Source organism: Sus scrofa, chromosome 14 (genome assembly GCF_000003025.6).
Source record: "Sus scrofa isolate TJ Tabasco breed Duroc chromosome 14, Sscrofa11.1, whole genome shotgun sequence".
Lineage (NCBI taxonomy): Eukaryota > Metazoa > Chordata > Mammalia > Artiodactyla > Suidae > Sus > Sus scrofa.
In genome coordinates this window covers 28,053,824-28,081,446 of record NC_010456.5, presented here as the reverse complement: position 1 = coordinate 28,081,446, position 27,623 = coordinate 28,053,824, and the positions used below count along the sequence as shown (strand labels likewise).

The 27,623-nt window shown below is 50.2% G+C and overlaps 1 protein-coding gene across 1 annotated transcript in view; it reads left to right on the top strand.

Annotated features, from left to right (window-relative positions):
- Nucleotides 5,883-27,623, top strand: part of LOC110256813 (transmembrane protein 132B-like) — a 167,328-nt gene continuing 145,587 nt past the window's right edge. The window contains exon 1 of the mRNA XM_021073677.1: nucleotides 5,883-6,100. Within this exon, the coding sequence (XP_020929336.1) occupies nucleotides 6,034-6,100 (67 nt within the window). The 5' untranslated portion in view covers nucleotides 5,883-6,033. The remainder of the gene's footprint in view (nucleotides 6,101-27,623) is intronic.

Genomic DNA, 27,623 nt, shown 5'->3' with positions numbered 1-27,623 from the left:
TAACCCTCACAAAATCAGCATAAAGGAAACAGAATTTTCTGTATTTTTTCCCCTAGCCTTTTTGTTTGTTTGTTTTTTTAGGGTGGCACCCACAGCAAATGAAAGTTCCCAGACTAGGGGTTGTATCAGAGCTGCAGCTGCCAGCCTACACCACCGCCACAGCAACTCGGGATCTGAGCCATGTCTGCGACCTACACCACAGCTCATGGCAACGCCAGATCTTTAACCCACTGGGGGAGGCTAGGGATGGAACCCAAGTCCTCATAGATACTAGTCGGGTTCATTACCACTGAGCCATGATGGGAACTCTTTTCCCTAGCATTTGACCTAAGTTATTTTGTTGAGTGGTAAGTATATATCACAGTCTATTTCGATTTTTTTTGCCTTTATTAATCAGGCTGCTTTTGGATGCAAATAGTAGATATCCAAATAGTTGTTGCGTTTTTTTTTTTTTTTTTTTTTTTTTTTTTCAGCTGCACCTGGGGCATATGGAAGTTTCCAGGCTAGGGGTTGAATCAGAGCTGCAGCTGAGGTCTATGCCACAGCTGTGGCTACACTGGATCCTTAACCCACTGAGTGAGGCCACAGATCCAACCCACATGCTCACAGAGACAATGTTAGGTCTTAACCTACTGAGCCACAATGGAAACTCCCAAATAGTAGTTCTTAATCCAGTTTATCATCTCAATGAATGGGACATCTGGAGGCAGTACTTCTGGGGCTGACACTGTGGCTCCAGGGTTGCCAGAAGCTCTCTGTCTTTCTGCTGTCATCTGTAAGTTGGTACTAAATGCCACTGAATTGATCTCTTTAAAATGGTTCAAGTGGTACATTTTACGTGACCTGTATTTTACCACAGTTAAACAAACCATGCAAAGCACGTCGAGCAGTGCCTGTCCTGCATATGTTAAATACTATGGCCAGCCTTGTTCATGGCGAGTCTGGGTCTGCCCTAGCACCTTTAAACTTGCTCCAAAATCCCATCCTCTGGTACCTTCCTGCAGGCTGCTTTGTCACACCACCTCCCACAACTGCTCTTGGGCATCAGGGGAAATTTCTATTATTTCCAGGTCATGTTGGAAGTTAGCGGGGGTTGGGGGGGTGGGGTGGCTGTTGAGGGTGCTTTCTGCTTAAACACACCAGGACGACATGCTTCCCCGGACTCTCCCCATCCCCTAGAGCACTACCTGAAAGCTGACTCCAGCCTCTTCTCCACCATCATAGGCTCATCAGGGTTTCTGTCACTTCCCTGGGGCTCAGTCCTTAATCCATTGTCCTTTCATTCACTCACAAATTTGGTGACCCTTTATCGGACATTTCCCTTGTGCTCAGCACTACTTTTAATTAATTAATTAATTAATTAATTTTTTGCTATGCTTGCCCGCTCTGGAAGTTCCCGGGGCCAGGGGTCAAACCTGCACCACAGCAGCAACCTGAGCCACAGGAGTGACAACACCAGATCCTCAACCTGCCGCACCACAAGGGAATTCCTTTTTCGTTTGTTTGTTGTTTTTTGAGACTAGTTTTCTTCTTCTTTTTTTTTTTTTAATTTTACTTTTTTAATTTTAGGGCCACACCTGTGACATGCAAGTCCCCAGGCTAGGGGTTGAATGGGAGCTGGCAGCTGCATCCCAGGGCACAGCCACGACAACACCAACAACACTGTATCTGAGCTGCATCTGCAACCTACAGTGCAGCTTGTGGCCATGCAGGATCCTTAACCCACTGAGGATTGAACCTGCATCCTCGTGGACACTACGTCAGGTTCTTAACCTGCTGAGCCACAACAGAAACTCCCCTGAACACTATACTCGACACCATCTATTTGGTGAAAAAGGCAGGGGCAATGAAAAAGACCAGCAATAAAGTTTCTTCCTAAACATATGATGCCAGTCGAAACTTTTATGTAGAAAAATTGAGCGGGGAAAGGGGACACAGAGAAAGGCAGGATACTTGAGGTCCTGGGTTCTCGGAAAGATTGTCAGAAAGTGGTTCCCTTCCTTCCATCACTCAAGAACGGTATCATTCCTGGTTTTCTATATAAGTGAGCTCTGCGGCTATTTATGAGAGGTTTCCCTCTCCCCCTATTTACCGGGTGCTGGAGAAGCGACCGAGTGGATTCTGTTCCCCGTAGAGAAAGCCAGAGACGTTTTAGCTAACGGCTAGCATTGGAAAAGGAAGATTAGTCCTTCTTTGCAAAGAACATTTCAACCAGTGACTCGCGATGCGCGGGGGCGTGGGGGTGGTGGTGTAGGTGCCCGCATGTTGGAAATGGTGGCCCAAAGGATACAGGGGTCTTTTCAAGCCTCTGCGAGTTGTGGGAGGAGGCGAAATCGCTGTGCCAAGCGGGCCTTGCCCCCGCCCCCTCTGCAGTCTTCCTTCGGCTGCTCGAGCCCAGGCCGCAGTACCAGAGACAGCCACGCGATGGCAGTGTCGCTCTATGCTTGCAGCCCGGCGCGCGCGTGGGGTGAGCTGTAGCAGAGCTGGGGGCGGGGAAGGGCGCGAGAGGGTCGGCGTCGGGGGCAGCTGCCTGGTGCGTAGGCGATGGCTGGGCCAGGGCATCCAAACCGGCGGAGAGGGCCTTGGGCTGGCTCCTAGATGGATCTACCTCCTCACACTTACGGAACGTGGGGACAGGTCCGTTTTGGCCTCAGTTTCCCCATCTGTACCCAGGGGGAGAGTTTGGACTGTGCAATTTTTTTAATCCTACCCCGAGCTCTGAGGCCAGCAGGCTGGGGGTGAGAGTCTAGGATTTGCTGGGAGGGGGTTGGGGTGAGAGCTCTGGAGTCTCCCAGGTCACAGCTGCCAGTTCTTCCTGCCTCCCCCCCAGCATTTGAAGATCCAGGAAGGCCATTCCTGCTGGGGGTAACGCCCCAAATACCCTCATTAGAAAGAGACTCAGGGGCCTGCTTAATATGCCCAAATCCTCACCAACTCATTGTGGGACAGACTGAGGCAGAGCTGTAATTCTCACCTTTGCTCACATCTGAGCTCAGAGGAGGTTAGGCGCTTGTCCAAAGTCACACAGCCTGGGCAGACCAAAGCCACCTTCAAAAACAGATCCCTCTTTTCAGCCTCTGCTCATCCATCATCAGCAGGGATCAGGGAGTGGGGAGACCTGTCTCCCTCATTCACTTAGCAGCAGTACTTAGAACAATAATACATGGTGGGGGCTAGAGACAGAGTGGACTGTGGCAGGGAGTCTGAGATGGTGCGGTCTGGGCAGGCCTCTCTGAGGAGGTGGCATTTGAGCTGAGATCTGACGGGAGAAGGCAGCCTTGAGAAGACACGGAAAGGGTGTACCAAGAGGAGGAGACAGTGAAAGCGCTGGTCTGGAGGTGGGAACTCGGGGTGTCCAGGAACATCCGGGAACCCACTGGGGTGCCCTGAAAGGGCGGGGTGAGGTGGCAGAGGTGGGCAGAGGTGATGGGGTCGTCCTGAGTGGGGCAGGCAGGCAACCATTGTCTGCCACCACCCGATGCCATAATGACCCTTAGCCTGGGGACTCACTGGACCCATTCACCCCCTCCTCAGGCGCCACCTGCCAGAAAATGACTTTTTGTCTTTGGTCACAGCCCCTCCTACCCTGCTGCCTGGTCAAACACATGGGGTCATCTTGGCATCCATGCCCCAGGTCACTCCTGCTTTGTGCCTCTGGCAGTGGCTGTCCCCTTGCATGGGTTTTCCCCTATTCTGAGGAACAGAACTGCCCAAGGGACAGGCACTCCCCCCCCAGCCCATTATCACCCCACACAGGCCCGGCACACAGTAGGTGCTCAGCTCAACAAATACTTATGAATGAGCAGGATAGGAAAGAGGTGGCGGTGGCAGCCGGGCATGGAGGGTCCCAAGAAAGGCCTGGCAGCAGGTCAGGGACCATCTTCTCCAGCTGAGGGGACAGTCACAGAGAAGGGACAGATGGGCCTCTGCGAAAGGCCACCCCAGACCAGAGGAGACCGCCCATCATCCAGCCTGTGGTGTGGGTTCTCCCCGAATGGCAGGCTTTGAGCCCAAAGGGGGCTCACCCAGGCTGTGGGTTCCTTGCAAAGGGAGTCTATTAGCTACATCGGGAAAATCCCTTTATGTCTTGCAATTAACCTGGTCCTGAGACTGGCCACCTGCCCCCAGCTCTTTCTTCCTTCTTTTATCTCGGAAGAGCTGAGTGCTGCCTCTGCTAATGAGCTTGTCTGTACTAATGAAGCAGGTGCCCGGTCCCCCGCCATCCTCACTTGCCAGCTGGGAGGGGTGGAGGATTGTTCTTCTGATGTGAGCTCTGGGCCCACAGAGGAAAATCAGATACATAATAATAATGGCCATCACGATGAGAATGATAATGTGGACAGCGGATCCCTGTCAATGAGCTCTTCTTTCAGAGTCAGGGGCTTTATGGACATAGTTGGGGACACCAGGCAAATGCTGCGATGGCTTCCATTTCTCAGATGGGGAGACTGAGGCTGGGTGGGGAGGTTCAGTGACTCCCACCAGGTCACACAGCTAGCTAGAGCTGAGATTCTCTGCCAAGATTCTGTGACTAGGAAGCCTTCCCCAAATTTATCTTTGCTTCACCCTACGCTGCCTTATTGACTGTTTCCAAAGAGTTTGACCCACTTTTTCAAGGAAAAGCAAGGCACTGGAGCCAGTGGCTGATATGATGGGGACTGGGGCAGAGCAAAAAGTCCAATGCCCCGGGGGCCCCCAGGACCCTGCAGTCCCCACTGTGAGAGTCAACTTTCAAGGCATCTGAGGACTTCCGGGCCGTGTCCTCTCGTGCGCCCTGTATGGTTCAACCATCTTGTTTCGCTCCTTCTGCCTGGCCCCTGTTGAGGGTTGGGGGGGGGTCCAGGGATCTAGGCTTCGGAATAATAGATACGGTGACTTCCGCTGAGGCCCTGCCCTCTGGCTGGAAGAATCCGACCAGCCAGTCCCCATCCCCGACTCTGCTCCACCCCTGCACGGTCGCAGTCTGAACCTGCGCGCGGGAGGGGGGGGGCTCATCCCAGGGATCGCTCTGCCTGGCGCCCCCTCCCTCCGCACTCTTAGGGCCTGTGAGAAATGCCAAGGCGCGTCCCCCGCCTCTCACCCTCGTGGCCTAAAGCGCCTTTGATCTCTCTCAGGACCCCTGACCGCACCCAGCCAGCGCACCCAGCCCTGCATCCGGTGCTCGGTAGAAACTCCTCAGGTAGTCCCCAATTCCCGGAGGCCACTCCGGCCCTCCCCTCCCCCACAGGCACCCCCAATCTGTGCCAAATCTATCCCGGGACCTCGTAGCACCACTTCCCTCGAGACGTTGCTGCCCCATTCCGAGGACCCTCCCCGTTGCCCTCATCTCGCGACCTTGGGAACTCCCGCCACTTCGCCCTGTAGGCGCCCGGATCCGTCCGCACTTTGCTCAGTAGGTCATCCCTCCGGCGTGGTCCCTGTCCCCGCCAACGCCCTGACCATCCCCGCGGGGCTCCCCAGGCCTCTGCGGCCAGACGCCCTCCCCCGGGGACGCCGGGGAGTGGCACGTCCCGCCGCCTATCGCTGGGCGGCCGCCTGGTGCCCTGTCTCCCGGCGGCGGGCCCCTCCCCCGGCCTCCCCGGCCCCTCCCTCCTCCCGCCTTGCCGCCCTCCTCCCCGGCGCTCGCGCTCGCTCACTCTCTCGCTGGCTCGAGGGGCGGCCGGCAGCTGGCGCAGGCGGCGGCGGCGGCGGCGGTGGCGGCGGCGGCGGCGGCGGCGGCGGCGCGACCAGGATGGGACGGGCGCTGAGGCGCAGGAGCCGCGGCGGCGGCGGGGGCCGCGCAACTCGGGCCAAGTGCGGGGCCGCCGGCCAGGGCGCCGGGCACTGAGCCCCCCACGGCCCCCAGCTCCCCGGCTGCGCACTACCGAGCCCGGGAGAGCGCACGGAGGCGCAGCCAGGGAAACGCCGCCAGCGCCCGCTGCCTGCGTCTGGGGAAGAGCGGCGCCCTGGGAGCGAGCCATGCCCGGCGTCCGAGCGTAGCCGCGGGGGCCGCTCCCGGGAGCCGCGGGCCGGGCCCACCGCGCGCCGAGGATCATGCCGCCCCCGGGCCGGGCGCCGCCGCTCGGGCTCCTGCTGGCGCTGACAGCGCTCCGGTGCCCAGGTAACGCGTCCCCAGACCCCATCCCCGACCCCAGCCGCGGCGCACAAAGTTGGCTCCCGCACGGGGCGGCCACCTCCTTCTCAAGTCCTCGGCAGCTTGCGTCTTTTGGACTTGGACCTGTCTGGGGAGACTCTGGGAACCCAGGGGTCCCCAGCACGTACCCCTTTGCCCAGCGCGGGAGCCCACCTGCCTTCCTTCCCAAACCCCCGGCTTCCCTGCGGATCCTTTCAGGGCGCACGGGGGCAACAGACCGAGTGCTCTCAGCCTCTCGAGGAGGGTGGGGGCGCGCCTCCAGGAATCGAGTCCCCTCCCCACCTCGGCCTTGGGGCAACATCCCCCCAACAATCCGGTTCCCGCGGCGGTTTTACTGTGATAGGGAGTCAGTGGGCCCCTTCTCCTGGTTTTCTGAGCCCGCGGAGCACGGCCGTGCTTTCTCAGGACACCTGCGGGGCCCCACCTTGAGGTCGTCTCGGTCAGAGCTGTCTGCCTAGTCCGTAGCCCTTCCCCACGCCCCTCTAGATTTTACATCCCCGCCGAAGGTGCCTCTTCCCCAAGTGGTCTCCCCTTGGACAAGGCGCAGCCCGCGGCTCGCGTCCTGGAAACGCGGGCTGCCTCAGCGCCCTGACCCCAAGGCGGCCAGGCGGCTCCGGGCGCGCAGGGCCGCCTGGAACGTGGTGATGCCCAGAGCCATTGCTTGGGTACCATGGAGCCGGGCTCCCCGCTGGCGCCAGAGCAGCTGTCGCCAAAACCTAGTGATTGGGAAAGGCAAAATAGGTATTTTGGGTCTCTGCTGGAGTTTGGAAAGCTTTCCACCACCTTGATGTGGCCACACGTTGGTCCTAGAGAACGCTTATCCCAAAAATGCCAATTCCTCCCCTCCTCCTAGCCCAGGCAGCGGTGAAAACCCTAAAGGCTCAGAGGAACTGGGAACAGTCACCAGCAATATTCATGTGCATTTGGAGAGCTCCGTTCTCCAAACCTTTTAACGTCAGGACCTGTGATTTGGGAGCAGGTAGCTCTTGCTGGAGAAAATTTCTTCACCTTTTCTTAATAAACAAACCACCACACAGACACCCAGAATGCGGCAGAAAAATACAACTCTTAACTTTTCAGCTTTAACTGTCTGGGAGGGTTGCAGTTAGGAGCAACCAAACCTTGTATGCTGACTTAATGCGTGATGTATTTTCATGGAAAAAAGTAAATACTGTCTTCCTTCGAGATGCCCTTACGCGACCCAAAATATTTAATAAAACCTTCCGCTTGGAGAAAGCCTCTGTCAGAGATACCCGTCGGCTTTCAGCTTTGGCTCATTTTGAGAGCAGTGTTGAGCTTCACGAGGATGTCTTCAATCTGCTTGGCTAATAAGCAGCTCTGATGGCTGTTTTGCTTTCTGAGTTCCCCTGTGGTACGTAAGGGGGCTGTTGCTGGGGTCCAGGTCGTTTCCCTTTAGCTGAAGCCCAGAAGCCTGCTCCTCAAAGTGCACAGCTCCTCGGACTTGAAAATTGCAGTTTTGTCTTGTTTTTGTTTCTGCACGGGGGTCAGTGTTTGTCTGGATGCGCTCATAAGTGATTATCGGAAGCCTCTCAGAGAAGCTGCCTGCGGAATGCTTTGGGAAAGAATGTGGCGAACCCTGACTACTCTCCTCCCCTAGCAACTGAAGAGCTTGTGCCTGGCTCTGGGAGGCTGGTACTGGTGGGAAGGGGACGCTATCCCTGGAACCTGGTGCTGGCCGGTCTCCTGGAACTCCTGGAGGGTCTTAGCTGGGCAGCTTGTTCTGGCAGGTGCTGCTCAGGCAAAGCCCCCAGTGCGGTCTCCAGGTTCTTGAAAACACATGTAAGTCTTTCACTGGTCCCCACTAGGGACATAAAGAGACGGCGGTTTGATAACTCTATATTTAGCACCCGTTAGGAGAGCTGGAAGGGGGGAAAAAAAAAAAAAGAAAAAAAACAAGGCTGAAATTCCTGAAAGATACTTAACTGCCTACCGTTGGTAGAAGGGTTTGGAGGAATGAACTGGAGCATCCTTCAGAGCTGGTTGGATTTTCTGGCTAATTTCTGGCGAGATTTCCTGACCACATTTGGCTGAGGCTCTGGGAGAGGGGCTGGACAAGTTCAGAGGCGAGGAAAGAAAGGCTCTCTCTCCCCCATTGCACCCAGGGACTGTCTGCTGGGTACCCCCTCCCCCCCTCCTGCGTGGGTAGCTGCCATGGTAAAGCTTGTGGTGGGTGTACTTCTTTCAGCCTTGCAAACGCTTAAACATATGGAACTGTACTTGGTAAGAGTCAGCACAAATCCCCCAGCTTAGCGACTAGGGGGCCCCCATTATTCAAGCCACTTTTGTGCCTGCTGTGGCTGTGCAAATGAGTGGCGCTGTTACAGTCCCCGCTGGGGAAAATGGACGCGCCTTGCTCCATTGACCCATTATGCTTGGGGTCTATAAAATCAGGGTGGGCGGAGAGCCCCCCAACAGAGGGTCCTTGTGAGTGGCAGAGCCTACCAGTCGGAGGCGGGGAGACTTTGGCTTCAAGGCAGAGATGCTTTTAGCCGTGCCTGGCACCTTGGTGTGGCATGTGGTATATTTCTTTCTCATTACTGGAGTGATCTGGAGCAGGAGTGGGGTTTGCCTGTGTGTGGTGCTGCTCTTCAGAGGGGTGGCATTGGGGGTGGCGGGGAGTGGTATGCCAGTGCTGTCGCCTCCCCCAAGTGATTTAATGGCTGAACAGTGGAGGTTCCCAGAGTAAATCATTTCAGGCCTCGCCCCCGTCCCCCCACCACCGGATGCAGGGAACTTGGGAGGCATGCGGCTTCTGCATGAGCTGTGATGCTTGAAGCCAACAATGAGTGTGGTGGTTGCCATGGTCCAAGGAAGCACAAGAAACCCTTGCTTGTTGGCGTGGAGTCTGGGAGGGTGGTCTCTGCCCGGATGAACCGCTCCCCCCACCCCCACAGCAGTTGTATGTGGCTGGGCAGCTCCTTTCTTCTCTCCTGGGTTTAAAATTGAATGGGGGGTGGGTTCCCATTGTGACCCAGCTGTAAGGAACCCGACTAGTATCCATGAGGTTTTGTGTTCGATCCCTGGCCCCGCTCAGTGTGTTAAGGTTCTGTGGCTGCTGTGAGCTGTAGTGTAGATCACAGATGCACCTTGGATCTTGTGTTGCTGTGGCGTAGGCTGGCAGCTGCAGCTCTGATTTGACCCCTAATCTGGGAACTTCCATATGCTGCAGGTGCAGCCCTAAAAAGAAGAAAAAAAAAATGGAATGGGGATGGAGAAGGGTGCATTTGCTTTTGGAGATGTGGGATGGCAAATATGTCGCCTCCCATAACCTTGGAGGAGATGGAGGAGCCCTGGCACCAGAGGCAGTATCACAGGTGCCAGCGGTACCACCAGCTCTTCCCCAGAGCAAATGAGTGGACTTGAAGAAGTGTCTTGGAACCTTTCCTCCAACAGCCCCATCTACAGGTGGCAAAGGAGACTCAGGCACTGGAAGTGGCTCACTCAGGATCACGTGGGGAATTGATGTCAGATCAGGGCTCACGGCTTATGCAAGTTCTCTGTTTTTTAAAAAAAATTCCTCGCCCAGGATTTTCTCACCCTACACAGAGGAGGAGACTTTCTGGTCAAGGAGTTTTATTGTCTGGCCCTTTAGAGGACTGTGACTCCATTTAAGGAGCCCAAGGTCATGAGAATGACAGCCACTTGGGGTGGCCGTAATAGTAAATGTCGATTCAGAAAGACAGGCAGCAGAGCATCACGATGATGATGATGATGGTGATGATATTATTGATGATGTTGATGGTGATGATGATGGTGATGATGATATTGTTGATGATGGTGATGGTGAAGATGATGGTGAAGATGGTGATGATGATATTGTTGATGGTGATGATGGTGATGATGATTGTGGTGATGATGATGATGATGGGGGTGATGCTGGGATGATGATGGACCCACAAGCTCCTGTGGGTGCCATCTAGGACCTTTCCTCTGGTGAACAGGGTGAAATATTCAGCACTCTGGCAAATGGACACTCTCACTAGTCACAGTTTACAGCTGAGGATGTTGAGGTCCAGAGATGCCAAGTAACTTGCCTGAGGTCACACAGGGTCAGGATTCCAGTGCCTGGTCAGTGCCTTGCTCACCACCTCACACAGCTAATTTCCCCTCCACAGCCTGGCCTAGAACTGTGTGGACAGACTTCTGGACAAGCCAGACTTACCTTCCAAGGTGATGTGTGGTCATTGGCCCCTTTCACTTCCTTTCTGTTCTCTCCGTCTACAACAGATATACCTATTCATGCGAGCTAAGGTTTCCAGTCATAGGAATCAAACAGAATGGAGTCAGTTCTACAGGCAACTGGGAATCCTTTGAGTTCTATGCCCTCGAGGGATAGACGGTTGGTTATGTAAAGGGCAAGACTTTGGCAGACAGACTCCCCCCATCCCCCGCCGCTTTTCATTTGGTCTCCTGCCCTGGTTCTCCCCCTTCAGTGCAGCTCAGAATCAGGAACAACACGAACGAACTGCGATCTACTGTGTGTTCTAAGCCATTCACAGATTTGACTTCATTGAGTCCTCAATGGCTCTGTTAGGGTAAGGACTTGTGTTTGCCCCATTTTGCCAATGAGGAAACTGAGGCCCAGAGAGGTGCCATGACCTGTCAAGGTCACACGGCCACCAAGGGGGTGGGCCGTGGATGTGAACTCACAGTGTACCCATTCCAGAGTTGGTGCTCTATTTTTCCTTCTTTTAATGACTCCGGTGGCATATGGAAATATCCTGGCCAGGGGTGAAATTGGAGCTGCAGCTGTGGATCCACACTGGATCCGAGTGACATCTGTGAACATCAGATCCTTAACCCACTGAGCGAGGCCAAGGATTGAACCTGTATCTTCATAGAGACAACATCAAGTTCTTAACCCGTTGAGCCACAGTGGGCTCTGCAGAGTCAGTGTTCTTAGCTGTTACCTTCTCTATCTGTAGGCACAGAGTTTTGTGGGCAATTTATTGGATTTTGAGACTAATTTGGGCCCCAGGGATTCAGTGATGTGTTTCAGGTCGAGGGCAGAGCTGGGCTTTTTTGGAGAAAGCCATTTTGGGGAACTCTGGCTGGAAGGCTGCTGGCTGCCTTTGGGCCATATCAGGTCTGCAGACTTGTCTTGCTAACTGCCAGTGTTTAAAAAGTAGGAGATGTCAGTATCACTGTCCAGATTTCCAGCTTCTCCCAAGAAATGGAGAGAGCTGATCTAGCTCCTTCTAGCCCCTTGACTCAGTTTCTCCATCTGCAAAATGGGCCCTGTCTTAGTCCATCTGGGCTGCTATGACAAAGGACCACAGACGGGGTGGGTTATAAATGCCAGGCATTTATTCCTCAGAGTTCTGGAGGCTGGGAAGTGCAAGATCATGGCGCCAGCATGGTTACATTCTGGTGAGAATATAACCTCTCCTGGTTCATAGATGCCGTCTGTCTTCTCTTGGTGTCCTCACTTCATGGATGGGACGGCAGGGGCTGGGGGGGAGGGGAGATGGAGCTCTGTGAGGTCTTTTTTTTTTTAAATAAAGGCACTAATCCCGTCATGAGGCTCCATCCTCATGACCTAATCACATCCCAAAGCACTCACCTCCCCTAACATCATCACCAGGGACGGGGTGGGATTTAGTTTTTCATAGATAAATTTTGGGGAGACATTCAGTCTTCAGAAGGCCCTGAACCCCCTCCTGGGGGACACCTACGGTGTGAGAAGGGGCTGTCTGCAGGGCCTGCGGTTTCTTGGGAGGGAGGAGGAGGAAGGGCAGGGCTGATAGGAAGAGATGGAGGATGGTCCTATGCCCATCTACCAAATGGTTTCTCACTTCTGGGTATCTCCGGATTCCTGGCTGGCAGGGCAGGGTCTCCTCCCCAAAGTGCCTGACTCCTGTCTCCCCCGCCCCACTTCCTTCTTGTCCTGGAGTTTTGGCCTCAGTTTTCTCACCCTCAGGCTTAGGTGCTTGTGACCTGGGGGGAGGGCAGGTTTGATGGGATGGAGTGAGTGACAAGAATTTGGCAAATACCTAAATAGGAAAGTCCCAGACAGTGATGTAGGCTCCTCATATTCACTATAAAGCAATGTGATACAAAGGGACTGGGTGATCCAGGAAGACTTCCTGGAGGAAGTAGCATTTATCTTTATCTAAGACTGAAATGATCAGAAAGATCCAACCCAGAGAAGGGTATCCCAGACAGGAGGAATTTGAGACCTTGCAAAGTTCTTGCACAGTGCAGAGTACACAGCAAGTGATTAAGAGATGCCAGCCTCATTCATTCATTCATTCATTCAACAGCACTGGGGACACAGCAGGGAATAGAAGAGATATGCCTCCCATTCTGAGGGGCTGTCATTGTGGCAGAACTAGACAATAAGCAAATAATAGACAAACAAATATATAATTTAACATCAGGTGGTGACAGTGCCTCCTGAAGAAATAAAAGCTGGGTCCCTTGTCATTTTTATTGTCCATTGGGGTGACTGTTTTGAATCTTTCCAGAAACTCAGGGCAGGATAGATCCCCAGAGTCCACTCTCTGCCAAGAGAAGGTGGGAAAGAAAGAAACCCAAATTCTTTGGAGTTGAATTCTGTCATCTTTTCTCGCTCCACCATCCGTAGTCACTGTCAGGGCACGTAGAACTCCCCTCCCTGACCCCCAACTCCTGAACTGATCAATACCTTCTCCTTATGTTTCGGCCCCAAAATAGTTACATATTAAAAAAAAATCAATTGCGTCCAATTGGATTTGCTATATTTTATTACTGAGGGTGATGGACAGTCTAGAATTGCCCAGTGCTTCTGAGCCAGGCTGTTTTTTGCAGTGTTAACCAAAATTAACCCGTTGGGGCACCTAACTCATCTCAGTCGTGCTTCGGAGCCCAGAATTCAGTGCCTGGGAAGGGTGACTCAGTAAATACCGCATCTCTAATGCCTGCTGTGTGCTTGGAATGCCTCCCGCCAGGGCTCTTAATGCATGGGAGCAAATGGACACATCAAAACACTGCAGTGGCTGCAGCCGGTGCTGGCAGGGCTGACTCCGTGGGTCTGCTGGAGAGTCCTGGCTTTCCTTCCAGAACGCTGGGGCAGCAGACAGGCCCTGTCTGGTCTTCTGGCTCTCGGAATCCGTGGCTCCCTTTGTTTGCCCGGTTCTCTCCTTGTGGTGTACTGTGGATGGATTTATAGCCCTGGCTTGCCGTGTTTCTCTGCTGTAATTGTGCAGTCTGCTGCTGCAGGCTCTCCTGGGGGAGCTGAGCAGCTCAGGTGAGCGGGGCTGGGGGCACCCGGGCCGAGGGATGAGGGTTCTGCGGGAAATGAGTTGGAAAGGGGTGGCCAGGTGGGAGGGGACCCTGTGCTCCAAAGAGGGGGCAGGGGACATGGAAGGGGAGGGGCATGGGTGTAAATTGCAAATGTCGCTTTGCCAAAAAAGTTGTTTCCAGGGTGGCAGTGCAGTGGAAGTTTTCCAGGCCAGTGGAGAGCCGCTGGCTGCCTTTGGGCCATATCTGGTCTGCAGGCTTCTCTTGTTAGTTGCCAGCAGTTAAAAAGTGGGAGATGTCAATAGGCAGGTTTCTGGCTTCTCTCAAGAAACTGGAAGACCTGGGAGCACTGGTCTGGCTCCTTGACCTCTCTGAGACTCAGTGTCACCATCCGTCAAGTGGACCCTTCATTCCTTGCTGCTGCTCTTCCTCGAAGCAACCTCACCCCAGTCTCCTTCATTCCTTCATTCTGCTTTTGCTCGTTGGCACATTTTTTTTATTGTATCATACCTGTGCTGTGACAGCATTGTTCTTGGAGCTGGTGATACAGCAGAAACAAGACAGGCAAAGGCCCCTGTCCTGGTGGGGTTGGTATTAAGGTGAAGGGAGACAGATACTAAAAGAGATAAAACTATTAAATGGTCATAAGTGCAGCAGAGAAACAGGAGGCAGGGGAGCGGAGAGGGAGCACTGGGGAGGGATGTTTTGCAATTTTATTTTTTATTTTTATTTTGGCCATGCCCACAGCATGTGAGAGTTCCCTCGGTGAGGGATCAAACCTGAGACACAGCAGTGACAATACTGATCCTTAACCACTAGCCCACCAGGGAACTCCCTGCAATTTTAAATAGCAGAGTCAGAAAGGTGACATTTGAACAAACATCTCAAGAGGTGAGGGAGGGAGTTCCCTTGTGGTGCAGCAGGTTAAGTGTCTGGCATTGTCACTGCAGCGGCTTGGGTCATTGCTGCAGGGCAGGTTTGATCCCTGGCCTGGGAATTTCCACATGCCTTGGGTGTAGCCAAAAATTAAAAACAAAGCAAAACAAAAGCAAAAGCAAAAACAAAAATAGGTGAGGCAGCCAGCCCAGGGGGCTATCTGAGGGAAGAGCATTCCAAGCAGAGGGAACAGCCTGTGCAAAGGCCCTGAGATGAGAATGTGCTTGGCAGGTTCAAGGACAGAAAGAAGGCCAGTGAGACTGGGCCGAGTAGTAGATGAGATTACAGGGACCGGAGCCTGTTAAGGACTGGCTTTTGCTCAGAGTGACATGCATGGGAGCCATCATCAGGTCTAAGCACTGCAGACCACACTCTGACTCACAGGAGCAGAAGCAGGGAGAGCCCTGACGGGCTATTGCAATAGTTCAGGTGAAGGATGATGGTGGCGAAGTGGTAGGATTTGGGGTTTAGTTTGAGAGTTGTGCTACGGGGTTTGCTGATTGATAGATCTATTCAATAAATATTTATTGGGAGCCAGCTATATGCCTATCCCTTGCAATGGGGGTGGAATCAGTATTTAGTGGTTAAAATTAACAAACAGAACTTAACATGTGAATTGGGCTTTTGCTTTTTGTGTGTTTTTCCCAAGGATCCTGGGGAGAAGGTTGGGGTGGATCAGCCTGTGTTTCTGCATCTGTGAGATGAGCATAAAGACACATCATTCACAAGAGTAAAGTTAAGACGATCCAAAGAGATGCAAATACTTCTTAGCACAGTAGCCAGCACATACTATGTGCTCAGTAAATGGTGGGAATTATTAATAATGTTGGCAGTACAGTTGAGGTAACTGGAGCTCAGATGTGCTTTTTGGCCCTGGAAATATGTGCAGATTTGAGCTCGCGAACAATCAGATTTAGCTTGGGGTTCATTTTCCCTCCTGGAACCACTAATATTCTAAGGAAAAAAAAACCTTCCTGTGTTCATGATGTGATTATGCTGGCAGTTTATTATTAAATTTAGTTTAAATTAAAGTTAGTTTGTTGGCACAGGTGTACTTGCTTTATTTAGCAAATGTGTAGGTGAAAAGTTGTGTGTCACTCAAATGCTATTTTCTCCATCCAATTCCACGACAGTTGAGAGATGTGTAAATTCCATCTGACCCTGTGCTGGCCTTGGCTCCTGACTTATTACTTGTTATTTTCTGCCCCCACTACACTGGGCATCACCAGGCTGTGGCCCATGGACCAAATCTGGCCCCTGACCTGTTCGTGTAAATAAAGTTTTATTGCAACACAGCTAAATCTGTTTGTTTACATAGTGTCTCTGGCCGCTTTCTCACAACCAGGGCAGGGTTGAGTAGTTGTGACAGAGATCACATGGACTGCAAAGCCTAAAGAAATTACTTACTTTTTAGCCCTTTTGAAAACCATTCACCTTAAATGGCCAGGCAGGGAACTCTCTGTAAATGTGTGTTTATAGCACCTGTGGTCAATTTTTTTTTTTTTAATGTCAAAAAAAATTATCCAGCTCATCTGAATGAAAAGAATTGTGGGTTTGGTATCTCTTGGTTAGAAAAGAAAAACAGGAGTTCCCATCGTGGCGAAGTGGAAACAAATCTGACTAGGAACCATGAGGTTGTGGGTTCGATCCCTGGCGTTGCTCAGTGGGTTAAGGATCTGGTGTTGCCGTGAGCTGTGGTATAGCCTGCAGATGTGGCTCAGATCCGGCGTTGCTGTGGTTGTGGCGTAGGCCAGCAGCTGTAGCTCCAGTTAGACCCCTAGCCTGGGAACCTCCATATGCTGCGGGTGTGGCCCTAAAAAAAAGAAAAAGAAAAAGATATTGATTGAAAGTTGCCATCAATTCAGTAATGCTCTTGAAAGAGTGGGTTTTGGTAATTACAGTAGCATTTATGTAACATTTTAAAAATAGTAGCACATGTGTGTGGGAGATATTTTTCACTCTGCAGGCAAAGCTTGATCCTCACGGCTCAGAAGACCCCTTGTAGGAATGCTGCTGGAGAGAACTAGTATTAAAAGAATCCATGGGTTAGTTATTTAATATTCAGAATGACTCCAATCAATTAATCTCTTTTATGACATTGTGGGTTTTTTTTTTCCTATTTGATTGTTTTAAAGACGAACATAACCTTTTTTTATCTGTGACACCCAGATTGGTGATTATTTTATTCCAATATTAAGCTTTTAGGCACCCTCATGGAGATGATGTGTCAAAGGCAAGGGTATGTCACTGTATTCATCTGGATTCTCATAGTTGCAAGGGACAAAATTAGGAATTTCCTAGTCTCTGGAGGTGGGAAGATTAAGGAGGAAACAGCTTCAGGCATGGCTGGATCTAGGGGCTTAACACTGTCCTACTAAGAGCTTCTGCTTCCACTCTGTCTCTTGGTTCTCTTTCCCCTGTGTTCACCTAATTTCTAGACAGGTGTCTCCACCTGATGGCAAAGTTGGCCAGTCCTGGCTCTAGGCTTTCCTCTGACCAGCAGAAATCAAATGTCTCTTTTTTAATTGTCTTAGCAAGAATCTCAGGACTGACTTTTACTGGATGAGCGTGAGTTGTGTGCTGACCTCTCAACCAGAGACAGTGGCTGTGAGGATGGAATCTTGTATCTGATTGGCCACATTTAAGTGAAAGCTCATCTCTGGAGCTGGAATTGGAAGTAGCTTATCAGAGGCAGGGGATGGTTTTCCAAAGGAAAATCTGGGTGCTTCTACCAGAAGGAGGAAAAATTTACTATGACAGGCTGCCCAGTGAGATGGGGACCCTGCCCCCAAACAGGTCACATGTGGATTGATGCCTCTGCTGCCCCTCCCCCAGGAGCCAACATTTACCCCCCTCCCCCTTTGTGGGTTCTCTCTTGGCTGCTGAGACACTTCTGGGGCTGCTGTTTTGTATGTGTGACCTGTGGAGCTGAAGTCCAGTGATCTCACATGTTTTTTTTAGTTGCTTTGGTTGGAAACATGGACTGTTTGGAAAGTGATCTGCTAATATAGATGAAAAGAGAACTTGATCTTCGACCCAGCAATCCCACTCCTGGGAAACCTATGTTTTCTGGAAATAAAAGCACCACTGGTAAGGTTGTATGTTCACGGATATTTATAGCAGCATTATCTGTGGTGGTTAAAAAAAAAAGTGAGAGAGAGAGAGAAAACCCTGACTATTCATCAGTAAAACAGTTCTGGACTAAATGGTGTTATTTCCGCCATTCCAGCCTGGACCACCATGTAGCTGTTAAAAGGAATGGGCTGGACCTCCATCCTGGAGGGATGGCCGCAGCTTACTGTCAAGGAGAAAAGTGGATTTCCCATTGTGGCTTAGCAGTAACGAACTTGGCTAGTATCCATGAGGACTCGAGTTCGATCCCTGGCCTCCCTCAGTGGGTTAAGGATCCAGCGTTGCCATAAGCTGTGGTGTATGTCGGAGATGTGGGTTGGATCTTGAGTTGCTGTGGCGTAGGCTGGCAGCAGTAGCTCCAATTCAACCCCTAGCCTGAACTTCCATACATGGCGGGTGCAGCCCTAAAAAGCCAAAAAAAAAAAAAAAAAAAAAAGTCTCCCGTGTGTGTAAAATAGCAACATTTGTATAGTACTTTCTCTGTGTCAGTCACAGTTCTAATATATCTACATATATCAATTCATCTAGGGAGTTCCCGTTGTGGCTTGGTGGTTAACGAATCTGATTAGGAACCATGAGGAGGTGGGTTTGATCCCTGGCCTCGCTCAGTGGGTTAAGGATCCGGCATTGCCGTGAGCTGTGGTGTAGGTTACAGACGGGGCTCGGGGTCTGGCATTGCTGTGGCTCTGGCATAGGCCAGCGGCTACAGCTCTGATTGGACCCCTTAGCCTGGGAACCTCCATATGCTGCGGGTGTGGTCCTAGAAAAGGCAAAAAGACAAAAAAAATAAATTCATCTAATATTTTCAATAAGGCTGGTGTGGGGGTGTTATTATTATACCCACGTTAAAGAGGAAAAGTAGAGACACAGAGGTTAAGCAAGAGTATACAGCTAATGAATGGTGGATCTGGGGTCCTCAACCTTTCTCTTAGGGTTTTGGGGGTCCCTGTTGGGGCTGGTGAGAATGTCTTCGTGGGGACCTCTTGAATTTGCTGCTGTACTTTACTGGTGCCGGGGGTTAAGGTGCATAGAACTCAGGTGACCAGGGAAGGATGCTGCTTTGTGTTTCACTGGGGGAAAGGAAGCCTGGGTGTGGTGTGATGGGTGTATGTGTTGAACATGAGTTCATCTGTGAATGACAGAAAATTAAAATAATGATGGCTTAAAAAGTAATTTATTTCTCTCCCAAGTCAGATTCTGGAGCCCAGTAGCCCAGGACTATAGGTTGACTCTGTCCCATAAAGTCCTCATGGACCCTTGTGCCCTTTTGCCATTTCGAGGTTGAGGTCTTTGTGCTCATAGTCCAAGATGGCAGCTGCAGGTGTAGCCACCTCATCTTCATTCCAGGCACCAGACAAAGAAAAGGTCAAGGCTGTGCCTTAATTGTTTTTATGGAAAAGTCCTAGAAGCGGCCTTGTGATGTTTCCACTTCTATCCCAGTGGTTATGACTAGGCCACATGGCCATATCTAGTTGCAAGAGAATCTGGTCTTCATTTGAAGTTGCTCACAATCAAGAGTTCTGTTACTGTGGTAGATGGAGAGAATGATGGATATTGGGGGGATAATTAGTAGTTGGTGATGAACACCTTAGCAGAGATAGCATGGCATTTGGAAAGAAGGTGTAAACAATCAGCATCTTTAAAAAAATCACACTGTGTGTGTGTGTGTGTGTGTGTGTGTAGTGTGTGTATATGTGTGTGAATTTATTCTGCCTCCTAAGGTGGGGAACTGGGAAATAAAGTTTTTTGGGGTGAGAGCCCTTTCGTGAATGCATAATGTTAACACTGTCAAGGATGTGAAAGTGGTTTAAAAAATATGACAGATTGGTCTGAAGTCCCTTTTGAACAATTTCATATCCTTCTGAAAGGTAACTCTATCAGTTTGCTGTGTGTTTTTCCCTGTTATATATATTAATATATGTAATATATATATATAGTGGGATGTTATTTTATATTTGTTTTTAATGCATATACGTCATGTCCCTTCTCCAATATCTCTGTACAGATAGAACTATCTTATTTTTTTGAATTGCTGCGTGGTATTCTATGGCATGGAAATGTCAAGGTGTGTTTAGTGACTTTTCTGTGCCTCATAAGATGGAGGGTTCCCTAAACAAAGAAATGGGGGTCAGGAGTTCCTGCTGTGCCACAACAAGATTGGGGGTCTCTCTGCAGCTCCAGGATGCAGGTTTGATCCCTGGCCCCATGCAGTGGGTTAAAGGACCTAGCATGGCTGCAGCTCAGTGTAGGTCACAACTGTGGCTCGGATCTGAACCTTGGCCTGGGAACACCATATGCTGTGAGGTGGCCAAAAAGAAGAAAAAAAAGAAAGAAAGGGGGTTCAGAAAGATTCGAAAATGTCCATCCTACCCACCTTGGACACTGTGCAGAAATCAGCACCCAACCAGGATCTCCAGACGCTTGAGGAACACCAAGGTGTGACTTAGTGATGGAGGATGAAAGAACTGACACCTGAAGAAGTGGAGTTAACAGAGAACTGGGGATGGGGGCTGGTTCTTAGAACCCAGGCCTTCTTGCCAAGACGTGCTACTCCTTGATGGCAAGGACCTGCAGGTGCTTCCTGAGGCTCTGTACCCAGTGGTTCCAGCTGTAGACGATTCCCAAAGGGCTTGGAATGCCAGCCCATGTACTTCAGGCATTTCTCCAGATTCTGGGAGCTTCAGTCTTAGAGTCTGTTCCCCAGCCTGTGTCTACATAGCACTTAAAGACAGATACATTTATTTCTAATGCAAAAGGCTCTCTAGAAAGCATTATGAATTTATGATGAAATTTTTATTTCCCTATGATATTTTTTTCTCCTTCCACCCACTACCCCCCACACCCAGCCCAGTTGAAGTGTTTTTCTCTTAAATTTATGAGCTGAGCTGTTTACAGGGTCTGAATATTTTAGGAGGAGAAGTATTGGGGGAGGAGGTGTTGGCTTTACTGTTTGCACCAGCTTCACTTACGCGTGCTCCAAAGTGGCCTCGCCTTCCTACTTGATCAATTTGCCTGTCATCTCAGATCATTTTGTAAGGGCGACTAAATTCTGCTTTTCTCTCACTGTAGTGTAGAGGACAGTATGAGAAAGGAAGCTGCTGGAATTTCATTTTCAATCCCCCCCCACCCTGAAAGGTTTTCCTAACCCCTAATCCCTATCTTTCTTGGTGAAAGTTTTTAATGAGTGTTGGAGTGAAGGGACGAACTTATATAGCACTTCCTGTCAGCTTTCTATCTCTCACTGCTTAATTATATACTCTTTGCTCCTCTGGTGGCTCTTGCTAACTGTTTCAAGTGGATCACCGAAATGAATGATAGGGACTCAGGAGGCAGGCTGCTGGGGTTCGAATCCCTGTTCTGCCACTTGCTAGCTTTATGGCCTTAGGTGAGTTCCTTAACCTCTCTGTGCACAGCACGCTCATCTGTGAAATGTGGAACGTAGGAGCTCCTATTCTTTGAGATGTTGTCAGGCTTAAGGGAGATGGGTGAGAACTAAACACAGGGCCTGAAATCACATGGGTCTGTAATAAATGTTGGCCCTGCTTTAATCCTCTTCTCCAGTCAGTGAGTGCTTAGCACCTACTATGTGCCTTGGTGCTTATTTTTTGTTTTTTTTTCTCATCTCTTCTTCCACAGTTACTTTGTACCAAATCTTGTATGATAGTGGTTGAATGCTATTTTTACCTTCTTCTAAGAATAACACCCTGACTTTCTTTTGGGGAACCATTGCTCCCCTACCTTGAGGCTATGTGATCTGGGTATTGACAGCTTTCTCCCCCTCCTCTTCCTCCATAGGCAGGATCATGACTTGTGCCTGACCAATCAGAGCATCTCATCTCTTAAGCCTCAAGGACTGGCTCAGGCTTGAGCACATGACCCAAGCTAGGACCAGCGAGGGCCAGCTCTGGCTGGGCACATGACCCAAGCTGGGCCAACAAGGGCCAACTCTGCAATGTTTATTGCAAGCACTGGGGAGGAGGGCCTTCCTTTTCTGATGCAGTTGCTAAGCTGAGAGGATGTGCGCCTTAATGTGTCCGTAATTATTTCTGTGTAACAAATTGCCAAGACGGCTTAAAACAACCCACAGGTATCATCTCAGTTTCTGTGGCTCAGAAATCTGGTACAGATTAGCTCCTGCCTCTGGATTGCTCACAAGCATGCAATAAAGGTGTTAGCCATGGCTGGGGTCTCATCTGAAGGCTTGACCAGGGGAAGAGTGTGCTTCTGTGCTCACATGGTTGTTGGCAGAATTTAGTTTTTGTGAGCTCTTGGACCAAGGGCCTCAGTCCCTTGACATATGACCCTCTCTATATGGAAGAGTGTGGCTTCATCAAAGCCACTAAGTGACAATCTCTTGTGACCTAATCCTAGAATTGACCTCCCTTCTACACTGAGGTGGGATATTGATCAGAAGGAATTTACTCAAGGGAGGGGGACCATGCAAAACCATGAATGCCACCCCATTGAGAATACTGGAGATCATTTTAGAGATGACCATCCTGGAGCTAGGTGAAAACAAAGCAAGAGAGGGAGAATTTCCTGGTGACCATGTTGGAGTCCCCCAAACAGCTCTTTATTTATTTATTTATTTATTTATTTATTTATTTATTTATTTATTTATTTTTTGTCTTTTTGCCATTTCCTGGGCCGCTCCCGCGGCGTATGGAGGTTCCCAGGCTAGGGGTCGAATCGGAGCTGTAGCTGTCGGCCTACGCCAGAGCCACAGCAACTCAGGATCCGAGCCGTGTCTGCGACCTATACCACAGCTCACGGCAATGCCGGATCATTAACCTACTGAGCAAGGGCAGGGATGGAACCCGCAACCTCATGGTTCCTAGTCGGATTCGTTAACCACTGTGCCACAACGGGAACTCCTATTTCTTTTTTATGACTGCATCCACGGCATATGGAATTTTTTGGGCCAGGGATTGAATCCAAGCCACTGCTGTGACCTATGCCACAGCTGCAGCAGTACCAGATCCTTTAACCCACTGTGCTGGGCTGGGGATCTAACCTGCACCTCTGCAGTGAGCTGAGCGGCTGCACATGGATTCTTTTTTTTTTGTGCATCCCGGCATATGGAATTCTTTGCCAGAGCCAAGCCCATGCTTGCACCTACCACAGCTCAGCAGCCGATCTTAACCCACTGGCGGCGGGACAACCGCACCTCTGCAGTGAGCTGAGCGGCTGCACATGGATTCTTAACCCATTGCACCACAGTGGGAACTCCCCCAAAGTAGCACTTCCTTCCTTCCTTCCTTCCTTCCTTCCTTCCTTCCTTCCTTCCTTCCTTCCTTCCTTCCTTCTTTCTTTCTTTCTTTCTTTCTTTCTTTCTTTCTTTCTTTCTTTCTTTCTTTCTTTCTTTCTTTCTTTCTTTCCTTCCTTCTTTCCTTCTTTCCTTCTTTCTTTCTTTGTGTTTTTAGGGCTGTACTCGTGGCATATTGACGTTCCCAGGCTAGGGATCCAATCAGAGCAGTAGTTGCTGGCCTACGCCACAGCCACAGCAATGCAGGATCTGAGCCAGCATCTGTGACCTACACCACAGCTCACGGCAATGCCAGATCCTTAACCCATTGAGCAAGGCCAGGGATCGAACCAGCGTCTTCATGGATGCTAGTTGGGATTGTTAACTGCTGAGCCATGACCTGAGCTCCCAAAGTAGCAATTTCTGATAAGAGCTTGATCTTGAACTTCCCCAGTACAAGATCCAATGTTTTTTTTCCTTAAGCTACTTTGAGTTGTCACTTGCAACCTCAAGAGTCCTGATGAAGTCCAGTGAGGGCTTCTCAGATTCCCTTGTCTGCTCCCCCTGGAAAGCCTTTGGTGCTCTGTGTGCTTGGCTAAAATCTAGCTCCCCCTCTGGGCCGAACTCTTGGAGGACTGAGTTGAGTGAATTTTTTTTTACCCCCAGCCCCACCCCTTGCTTGATTGCAGAGCCTAGAATTCTGTCAGACCCATGGATGCCTGCTGCCAGTAATTACCAGTATGTGAGGCTCTTCCTCATCCCTCCCCCTCCCCCTGCCAATCAAAAATGTCTCGAAAGTTATCTGAGTCTCCTGCACCTGGCTTAGGGCTGGGACACTGGATGTGAAAGGCAAAAACATCTCTGATGCTACCCTTCAGAGGCGGCACACGTCTGCACAGAGAAATGGCAGTGAAAGTGTGACTTTCACAGCATTGGTTGGGTCATCCTAAAGGAAATGACAAGTCACAAGCCACAGAACAAATCAGAGATGGCACTTGGCTAATTCCCTTAACATTTTGGATTTTAAACTGATGACTTCTGTGACAACCCTGCTCTGTACAAACATGTACTGATACTAACAAATTGCTTTTTAGTGATAGGATTGTATTTTTTTCTAGGGTTAGTAGAATTTTCTTGCATGTCTAGAGTGCATGATCTTCTCTTGGATGCCTATATATATATATGCTTTTTCCACAAAGTCGTTTTAATATGCTTTTTATTGGGAGTTGCCCCTGTGACACAGTGGGTTAAGAGTCAAACTGCGGTGGCGTGGGTCGCTGTGGAGGTATGGGTTCAATCCCCGCCCCAGTGCAGTGGGTTAAAGGATCTGGCATTGCCACAGCTGTGGCATAGGTTACAGCTGCAAGTTAGATTCAGTCCCTGACCTGGGAACTTGCATATGCTGTGGGTGTGGCAATAATAATAATAATAATAATAAGCTTTTCATTAATGCGTTCAGTCCATTGCAATGACCTAGTCTCAGAAGTCACTCCGGGTCCCAAGTGCATTTTATTCACTGGAGGCCAGCCTATCATCAAGGGAAGGGGAACTTGACTCTGCCTCTTGATTGGAAGTGTCAAAGAATTTGCAGACATATTTTAAAGCAAGTGCTTTGAGGAATGATGACTGCAGGCAAGGACCCTCAGCAAGGATTAATCAGTGAATCCTCTAAAAGACCAGTGGTGGATCTGACGAATGAGGGCGTGATGGGAGTGGGAGGGAGGAGCATCTTGGCTCCTGGACTCGTCAGAAAGGCTATGCTGTGAGTGGTGGGATGGAGGGTGGGAGCTTGGAGGCAGTGGTCCTGAGGACCTGGTCTACTTTGCTCTTAGTTTTTCTTGCTGTGATAATGTGCTGCTGGTCTTCCTCAGAGGCATCAGATGCATCAGACGTCCTGGGCCCGTTTCTGATGAGGTGCCTTGGGGGGCTTATGATTTCAATGTGGCCTCTAGTCTCTGGCCTAACTCCTGGTCAGCAGGCTGGGTGTGGGGTCCTCCACCACGGGGCCACTAGCCACAGCCATGGTGGCCTTGCATCTTATCCTGGCGGTGGCTTTAGTACCCAGATATTTCTTCACTTGAGCTACCTGCCTCCTTCTCCCTCTTTTTTTTTTTTTTGGGCGGGGAAGTGGCATATGGAAGTTCTCAGGCCAGGGATCAAACCTGAGCCACAGCAGTGATGATGCCTGATCTTAACCTTCAGTGCCACCAAGGAACTTTCCTCTCCCTCTTCATTTGCTCCTTCATGCCTTTAAAAGGGGCTCATGGAGTTCCTGTTGTGGCTCAGTGGTTAACGAATCTGACTGGGAACCATGATGTTTCGGGTTTGATCCCTGGTGTCTTGCTCAGTGGGTTAAGGATCCGGCATTGCGTGAGCTGTGGTGTAGGTTGCAGATGCGGCTCGCATCCTGCATTGCTGTGGCTGTGGTGTAGGCCGGCTGCTACAGCTCCAATTGGACCCCTAGCCTGGGAACCTCCATGTGCCGTGGGAGTGGCCCAAGAAATGGCAAAAAAAAAAAAAAAAAAAAAAAAGGGATTCAATGTAAGTTCTTCTCATGCCAGGACGGAAGGTGGCAGCGGGGCAGCTATCCCCTTCAGTTTGAGAAGGCTGAATTGGAATGTTAATTTCACTGGGCTCCGCACCTCAGCACTTCCTTTCTGCCCTGTGCACACATTTAAAAGGGGAAAAAATCTCATTGGCTTCTTCCTCCTGTGCCTCTTCCAGGATCCCCTGGGGGAGTAAATGGGAATATCTTCCTGCAGGGCCCTGGAGTGCTGGATTCTGATGCACATGTGAAGGAATCTTTGCCACTTCTTGATCCCGCGGTTGTAAACCAGCATCTCATGGCCACATACAGCCCAGGGGCATATCTGTTTGGCCAGCCCAGTGCTTCAGTAATTTTTGAGCCAATATCCAAGAGCTGGAAGCTTTAGCATTCACATCTGGGTTTTTGGCTTCTCTTTAGAGAGCAGTGGGGCTGGTTGCACTGCATTCACATTCTCAGAGAGTAACAAGTGGCTGCAGTGAGTCTCTGGTTCATTCATCAGATAGTTGAGCACCTTCTGTGTGCCAGGCACTGTTGTAGGTGCTGGAGATGCTCAAGGACCTTCCATTCTTCCTTGTAGAAGGCATCATTCATTTATGTCACCTTTCTGAACCCTCCAGACCAGCCCCGTTCGACAGAACTTTCTGTGGTGATGGGAATTTTCTGTGTTGTCCAGTATGGTAGCCACTAGCTACATGTCACTGTGGAGCCTTTGAAATGTGGCCAGCTGAGAAACCAAACTTATGATTACGTTTTGTTGTAATTCATATATACTTCACCTTAAGTTTATTTAAATTTTTAAAAAATTTTTTTGTCTTTTTAAGGTTGCACCCGCGGCATATGGAGATTCCCAGGCTAGGGGTCCAATCGGAGCTGTAGCCACCAGCCTATGCCACAGCCACAGTGATAAGGGATCCGAGCTTCCTCTGTGACCTACACCACAGCTCACGGCAATACCGGATCCTTAACCTACTGAGCAAGGCCAGGGATCCAACCGGTGTCCTCATGGATCCTAGTCAGGTTTGCTAACTGCTTAAGTTAACTGAAGTTTAGACAGTCATACGTGGCTAAAGTATTGGTCACTGTGGCTCTAGAGAACTGAATATGCATCTCCCACTCATCACCTAACCCAACACCTTCATTTAAACAGCTGGGGGAACAGAGGTATGTGGACTGTGCCAATCCAGGATTAGAACTCACATCTCCTTGATGGCTTACCTGGGATGTCTGGTCTTACGGGTATTGCTGAAACTCAACCTACGTCCACTGGTGTGGAATAGAAACACTGAGACAGCGTTTTGGGTAAAGGAGAAAAAAATAGCTTTATTGGTTTGCCAGGCAAAGGAGGATCACAGCAGCCTAAAGCCCTAAAGACTCAGCCCCCCTTTGGGAGAGAATAGGACGTAGTTTTTTTATAGTTTAGGAGCGGAAAATAGGGCCACAGATAAGGATCGGGGTAGGTGCAAGCTTGCATTGTTTTTCAAAGCTGGTGTTAAGTGGTCCCAGGACTGGTTCTGGTGGTCCTTCTTTCTGAATAAAGAATGCTTCATTAACATCTTCCATTTGTTGGGGGTTTTAATCCTGTAGAAGAACTCAAAGATATTCTTATCTATATTCCTTGAGGAGGGACCAAGACCGTGCCCCAAGGCTGCACCACGGTCTCTAGACTGCTCCTCCCTGGTCTCTGCATCCCTTCCCTTCTCTGATTAGCAGCTGTTTGAACTCTGGGAAGGTCAAGGAGGCTGAAAGAGGCCTGTTTCCTAAAAAGCAATGGGGGACAAAGGCTTTTGTGCCCTGGAGTCACACAGGGCCCTGCTTGGCTTCACAGTACCAGTTAGGCAGTGAATGGGTGGGGCTGACATTAGATGTAGTGGGAGGTGAGGGGAGTGCGGTCAGGCAGGGCCCAGGGAAAGGATTTTGATTAAAAATACTAATAATTTATGGAGGTGAGAGTCCCATACCAATTGACCATTTTAACATGTGCAGTTCAGCGACATTTAGTACATTCGCAGTGTTGCTCAGCCATCACCTGGCTAGTTCCAAATTGTCTTCATCACCGCAAGGGAAACCCCATTCCCGTTAAGCAGCCCATCTTCCTCCCCAGCCCCTGCCCATCACCAATCTAGTTTCTATCCCTATGGATTTTCCTATTCTGGATATTTCTTATAAATGGAACCATACAATGTGTGATCTTTTGTGTCTAGTTTCTTTCCCTTAGCGTCGTGTTTCCAAGATTCATTCACGTTGTGACAGGCAACGGGGCTTTGTTCCTTTTTACCGCTGAATCATATTCCACTGAGTGCATAAGGTCCCATCCTGGGTGTGTTAGAGCCAGTTTTCAGCTTTGCACCTGGTGCGCAAGGTGCAGGCAGGGCTGTCCCATAACTGCT